This window comes from Helobdella robusta (assembly GCF_000326865.2).
Source record: "Helobdella robusta unplaced genomic scaffold HELROscaffold_11, whole genome shotgun sequence".
Taxonomy (NCBI): Eukaryota; Metazoa; Annelida; class Clitellata; order Rhynchobdellida; family Glossiphoniidae; genus Helobdella; species Helobdella robusta.
Window position 1 is genome coordinate 3,352,330 of NW_008703617.1, and position 7,406 is coordinate 3,359,735.

General features: G+C 34.9%; 1 protein-coding gene across 1 annotated transcript in view; it reads left to right on the forward strand.

Annotated features, from left to right (window-relative positions):
* Nucleotides 1–337: 337 nt before the first annotated feature.
* The window catches only part of HELRODRAFT_72163 (hypothetical protein), a gene marked incomplete at both ends in the record, with an annotated part of 26,391 nt that continues 19,322 nt past the window's right edge, over nucleotides 338–7,406 (forward strand). Inside the window, 4 exons of the mRNA XM_009012936.1 lie at nucleotides 338–448; nucleotides 827–946; nucleotides 1,257–1,482; nucleotides 5,682–5,817. Of these exons, the coding sequence (XP_009011184.1) occupies nucleotides 338–448; nucleotides 827–946; nucleotides 1,257–1,482; nucleotides 5,682–5,817 (593 nt within the window). The remainder of the gene's footprint in view (nucleotides 449–826; nucleotides 947–1,256; nucleotides 1,483–5,681; nucleotides 5,818–7,406) is intronic.

Consider the following 7,406-nt stretch of genomic DNA (forward strand, 5'->3'; position numbering starts at 1 on the left):
GAATGGAGTGAATTGTCATCAAAATTGAAAACATCATTTGTGATATCTGGGGAAAAAATCATTTTCAACAACTTTAAAAAAAATTTTTTTACGAAAATAAAATTGCAAGTAACAACAAAATTGTTATGAATAAAATATAATCAAAAGAAATAACAGAGAACGTCGTTAGAACCAAGTTTATTTTAAATTCCAAACAAAAAATACCCAAGAACATCTGCAAAGTATTACAGAAACAACAACAACGACGACACCACCACCGCCAACAACAACAACAACAACAACAACGACAACTTCATCGTCAGCAGCAGCAGCAGCAGCAGCAGCAACGTCGTCCAAGATGGCTTCAGTGTCGGCCTGGTTGCCCTTCGTACGAGCCACAGGAATCGGGTGGGTGCCCATAGCCAGGAATCCCATCCCACCCTCGCCTGTCCCCAAAGACAAACTCAAAGTAACTTGTAGATTTTAAATATTTTTATTTTTATTTAATTGGATTATAAAAGAACAAAAAATTAGACAGCAAACAGGTGAAGCATAAAAATGTTGTGGAATGTTTTTAAAATGTGAAAAAATTTAACATGAAGTGCATTATCTTAATGTAAACATGGAAGAATTATAAAATTTTTTAGGTTAGATTGGCACAAAAGTATATATGCAATATGTTTGATAAGTTACTCTAGAAAATAAACAGAAAAGAAAGCATCCAGTAACACATAGAAGCATTCAGTCAATTTTTCCAACACAAAACTTTTAAAATACTAACTAAGCAATGGCAAAAAATGAACCACATAGCGCCAGCAGGTAAAATAAATTTTAAATTTATTTGAAGGCTGATTCGAAAGTGAAGATAAACGTAAGTGGCCACGTCTTCGAGACATGGAGGCACACATTGGACAAGTTCCCTGATACTCTGCTGGGCTCAGACGAGAAGGAGTTTTTTTATGACGAAGTATGTGTTTGTGTGTGTGTTTGTGTTTGTGTGTGTGTGTCTGTGTGTGCGTGTGAGCGGTGTGTGTGTGTGTATAGATGGGCGTGTGATGCAAGTAAATTAATCTGTGTTTGTGTTGATGGGTATGTGTGTAGACGAATGTATAATGTAAAAGTTGCTCGCATACACTTTGGTGCCGTTCTTCAGGTTTTGTGCGTTTATATTGTAAAACAGTATGTACATTGTACATGTTCATAGATTGAAGTATGTGTAGTCTATATGCAAATAATGAAATGGAAATTGTTTTACATGTTTTGTTTCTTATAACAAGGTGACAGATGAATACTTCTTCGATCGAGACCCAGAGACTTTCCGACACATTTTGACCTACTATAGAACTGGCAAACTTCACTACCCGCGCCACGAATGTCTGACGTCATTCGAGGGCGAGATGTCCTTTTTTGGCATTCAGAGTGACGTCATAGGGGACTGCTGCTACGAGGACTACAGGGATCGGAGGAGGGAGAACCAGGAAAGATTAGCCGATGATCAGGTGGGTGGTTTTTGGTTATGGCTAGAGTTTGGGTTCACGTTGTTATGTTTGTTGTTTGCGATAGTGAACATGGACAAAATAGACAAACGGATTTCTTAAAATTTACTTTTTTTGTTGAAATTTCGAAAACATTTTAAGATATGCAAATATTTTAAAAATATTCAGGGCGAAAAGGATGTTGGCTGTTACTTTAAATTAGTTCGTATTTGGTAAAAAGTTTTTTGCCCCATAAGTTGCTCACGATAATAAAAATGATATGGTATAAGGAATGTGAGTATGGGTGACATTAACAATGATACAATACAATATACAATAAATACAAATACATAAAAACATACAATATACATAAATAAAAATAAAAAACCAGAATATCAAACGTTAGTATGTTAAAAAACTATCATATCAATAATTGATTATTACGATTCTGATTAATATCATATTATTTGAGTGCGGCCATGATAACAACAATGATGACGACGACGACCATGTTGTTTTTGGTAGCGGCAATCCTGATAATGATGTCGACGATAGTGATGATGATGATGATGATAGTAATGATGATTCCTCTAGTACAACAGTTCTAGTAATTCCAGTGCATATCTGCGTAGAAGCAAGGAAAATAATTGAATGGACCACCAATGTAATTCCCCGATCGAACGTCTTTAAAATAAGTTTGCAGCAGCAGCAACAACAACAACAACAATTACATCAACACTGATCACAGCAATTGCGTCAACAATAACAACAACAATCTCATCAACATAACTACAACTAAGAGAGAGTGAATAAAACAGAGAGGCAGAAAGACAGCGAAAAAAATTGTTGTAAAGAGATAAAAAAAATGAGATGAAATGGAAAAAGAAAGAAAAAGTAAGACGAAAAAAAAAGAAAAAAAGAAAGAAAGAGAGAAAGAGAGAGAGAGAGAGAGAGAGAGAGAGAGAGAGAGAGTAAAACTAACAGGAAGCATGATTGCACACGTACAGACAGACAGATAGAAATTAATTGGATTAAGAAAAAGTTATGAAGCCAGGCGGTCTTTTGTAACGAGATGATAAATCGTTGAAAAACTTGGGAAGAAGAAGAAAGAAATATGAATGTTCGCCGTTTCAGAGTTTCAGATATGCAAAATGAAACTGAACTAATCCGAAAATATTATCTAAAATTTAATGAACTAATTAAAACTGGTAATTGAATGGGACGACATCGGCATGTATTGTATTATTATTAATTAACATATCAGCGTTTTAATAAGTACATGAAAATTCTTGCGAGAGGATTGCTCGTTAATCAAAGCGCTAAAATTGGCTCAATTAAATAAATTATTAAAAGACACACGCAAACACAAGAAACTCGCTGACACAATCACACACGCGCACACACACAAATAAATACATTGTTATACAATGTCTCTCACATTATTATTGTTATTGTTATCATTATTAACATAGTTGCATTGTTATTTGCATAGAAATCATGGTAGGAAGAAGTAAATTGAGCTCAAGATGGTTGGATAATCTGTTTAGGCAATTCTATATCTTCTGATTGCAAATTTCTTTTTCCTTTTTTAAGTTTTTTTTATTTTTTGTCGTTTTGTTTGTTGTTTTGTTGATGTTGTTGTTTGTTATTGCTTGCGGGTTTGCAATCATTGAATCATTGTACGTCGTGCGATTTATTGTATGTTTGTTGTATGTGTTTTGTTTGAGTATTGTATTCTGTTGTATTCGTGTACTGTATGTTGTGTGCTAGTATTGTATATCGTTTTAATTGTATTGTATGTTGGTTTTTAGGTTTGTTTTGTTACGCCTAGTTAATCAGTTTAGGGATAGTTTATGTTCTTTGAAAAGAGTTTGTATCATGTTATGGTTTTTATATATTTGCATATATATGCGAGTGTTTGCAATACATTCATTCAAAAATCGACAAACAAACAAAAGAACAAACGAACGAACGAACGAATGAATGATGACAATATTTCAGACGGTTCTCTAATTGGTTTTACTGTCATCAATATAGAGCGACATCTTATGATGCTACATGCCTGCACTTCTCTGTGACAAGAATGATGATGATGATGATTATGACGGTGATGATAATGATGGTGGCTATGATACAAACTCACGCACGCACATACGCACACACATATAGACGCACACACATAAATACAGATGCTTACTCACAAACACACAAACACACAAACAAGTACATACCCACATGTACAATCAATGCATCACGAAGCAGCCAGCGTCCAACGAAGAAACGCTGTCGTTCTGTGGTAACTGTGGCAACAGTCGTCTTGGCAATGAGCGCGTGAACATCATCAGTACGATTAATCTCCACTGAAGCAATGTTTATTCTGATGCGTTACTCTGTGTTTGTATGCTAAATTCTCGGTTTTTATGGCCGTATGTTTGCATATCTGTTTGTTTGTTCGTTCGTTCACTTGTTCGCACGTTCGTTCGTTGGTTTGTATAACATGTTTGTATAACAGTTTGCAGCTGCGTGTTTGTTCTGTAGTTTGTTTGCGTGGTCGTGTGATTTCATGTTTCGTAAAATTTTACGACTTTTTGAATAAATAACATACATGTGCATACATATAGTATGCACGCACATGTAAACCGCAACATCACAACGCCAGTAAGCAAAAGCATTTTCAACACAAAAAAACATACATACAACACAGGTGTGCTTGAAAAGTTTATTTCCAAAAGAACAAAATTAAAGAAATCAATAAAACGTCAATGGAAAAACAAAATTCAAAGCAGAAAATCTGTCTGCAAGCAAAGCGACAATGGACAGGATGTGTTGTGTGACATATTTTGACGCACTGACACAAACAAACACACTCACACATACACACACACACACACACATACACATGCATACACATAAAAAATTAAAGATGCAAAAAGAGTAAGAGAGAAAGAGAGAGAGAGAGAGAGAGGGAGGGAGGGAGAGAGAAACCTCAAAGCATGCGTATTAGTAGTTTCAAAAACATTTCTTAAATTCAAAAACCCACATCCATATGCACACACGCACACACGCACACAAAACATACAAATACCTTTGTAAGTTATTGATTCGATGTTTCCATACAAATTCGTTATGTCAAAAAAACGCATATATATTTATCCATTAGTGATTGTATACAAATCTAAATATTTCACTTGCATATACCCGTACATTTACAAACACACGTATGTACATACACGCACATACACTCATATACAAAACACAGACATACTCCCACATACACCGATAAAATACAATACACATACATACACTAATATACAATACACATACATACAATAATATAAAACACATACAAAGTCTTCTCGTATGAATTTTTTAAATTTATTCCATTGTTTACATGAGAAAAAACAGTGCATACTCGCGTACACACGCACCATTTGACTTCAAACGCCAACCAACATAGAGCTAATTTAAATGCATTGAATAAAAAATTCATTTTCTTTCAGATTGTCGGCTGCTCTGGTCACAGAAATTGTTGTTGTCGTGTTGTTATTTTGTGGTTTTGCAGATCTCAACTTTGTTTCTGTTTGTTTTTTTTTGCTATTTTTTCCAAATTTTTTATGTTTTTTTGTGAAAAAGTTGTTGATGTTGGTGTGGTTGTTTGCTTGTTGTTTTTGTTGAAGAATTTTTTAAGCTCTTACGTATTTTAACTGGGTTGTTGTTGTCGTTGGTTTAATTATTGAACGTATGTTAACTGTGTTGTTGTTGTTGTCGTTGGTGTAATTATTGATTCAACGTAAGAAAAACTCACCCTCTGTGGATGGGAACGTCGCATGGCCTCAGCCGTTTAAATGACTACAAAAATCCAGTAACGAATCTTGGAGTCATACTGAATCCTAATTTTTCATTTGTAAAACATATTAATCAACTTTGCCAGATATGTTTCTACCAACTCCACTGAACAAGATCTATCAGACGTTTTTTGGCAGTTAAGTCAACAAAAGCACTCGTTTGTAGTTTTAACCGTTAAAGAATGGTCTACCGCAATACGATTATGTTAGGTGTCAACTTATACTCTGAGAAATTGATATTACTACTAACACTACTATCACTCATCTTCATCATCGTCGTCGTCATCATCATCATCACCATCATCATCATCACCATTATTATTAGTATTATTATTATTATCATAATCATAATCATCACCACGGCGTATGACGTAGGACCCAGAGGAAACGGAAAAGCGCCACCCATGTGAGACGGTGCGTGAGAAGATGTGGAGGGCCTTCGAGAACCCGCAGACGAGCACCCCGGCCCTCGTATTCTATTACGTCACTGGCTTCTTCATCGCCGTCTCTGTAATCAGGTGTGTTGTTGCGTGTGGTTGTTGCGTGTGGTTGTTGTGTGTGGTTGTTGCGTGTGGTTGTTGCGTGTGTTTGTAGCGTGTGGTTGTTGCGTGTGGTTGTTGCGTGTAATTGTTGCGTTTGTTATCAGGTGTGTTGTTGTCGTTGTTGGTGTTGTTTACCATCAGGTGTGTTGTTGTTGTGTTGTGTTTGTTGTAGTTAGGTGTGTTGCTGGTGTTATTGTGATTTTTTTTTTCAATTTTCCATACGATGTTTGTCCAGTTGTATTTTTTATCGATTAGTTTGTTGACGCTGTTTAAACAAATTTGTTTCGCTTATTTCATTTATGCGCTTTCTTTAAGGTTTTATAGATAAGTATTCTAATAAATAAATAAATAAAAATAATAATAAATAAAGTTAAAATATTTTTGTGGCTGTAATTGAAGTTCAAGTTTAGGTTGTACTAGTGCGGTACAAAACTATGATTCATAACTATTGTTCTTTCTCAGTTATTTTTGATATGATTTTTTTATTATTATTGACACAACTTACGATTGTAACATGCAACAACACGCAATAAAACATACAAAAATATTCTGACACACTCACGAGGAGAAAAAGAAACCCGAGCACGAATCACGTGTCACCTCAATAAAGAAACATAAACACACGCCATTCATGCAAGCAGCGACGAAACACTTTGTAGCAGGAGAATAAAAATAAATCGTAAACTTTGCAAACCACCGGCACAATAATCACGAACGTAAAGACATTAACAATCTGAAAAACATTAACAACCCGAAAGACATTAAAAACCCGAAAGACATTAACAACCCGAAAGACATTAACAACCCGAAAGACATTAACAACCCGAAAGACATTAACAACCCGAAAGACATTAACAACCCGAAAGACATTAACAACCCAAAAGACATTAACAATCCGAAAGACATTAACAACCTAAAAAACATTAACAACCCGAAAGACATTAAAAACCCGAAAGACATTAACAACCCGAAAGACATTAACAACCCGAAAGACATTAACAGCCCGAAAAACATTAACAACCTAAAAAACATTAACAACCCGAAAGACATTAACAACCTAAAAAACATTAACAACCCGAAAGACATTAACAACCTGAAAAACATTAACAACCCGAAAGACATTAAAATAAACATTTCTAAACAATCACACAGTACAGAGTTCATAAAAAACAGTATTAACGTAAACATATTCCTGGTGTCATCAGTCAAACGTACATCAACATAAACATATCCATAAGGCCATCAGCCAGACAATAGAATACATCAACATTAGCATACATCAACATCAATTCATCTGCCCAGCATCAACATAGGAAGCATAATAACGAAAGCAACTGCAACCGTAATTTAGCAAAATGAATATATTTTCTTTAACAACATTAAAGTATAAAGAGAACAACAACATAATAATAATCTAGGACAACAATACATATCATCTTAAACAAATCTAGAACAACATACAAACTAAACTAAACACTGACAACACTATCAACGCCGACAACAACTAGCAAACACACAACCAACATTACCAACCCCAGTCAACACACAACCGCAAAACAACAGCG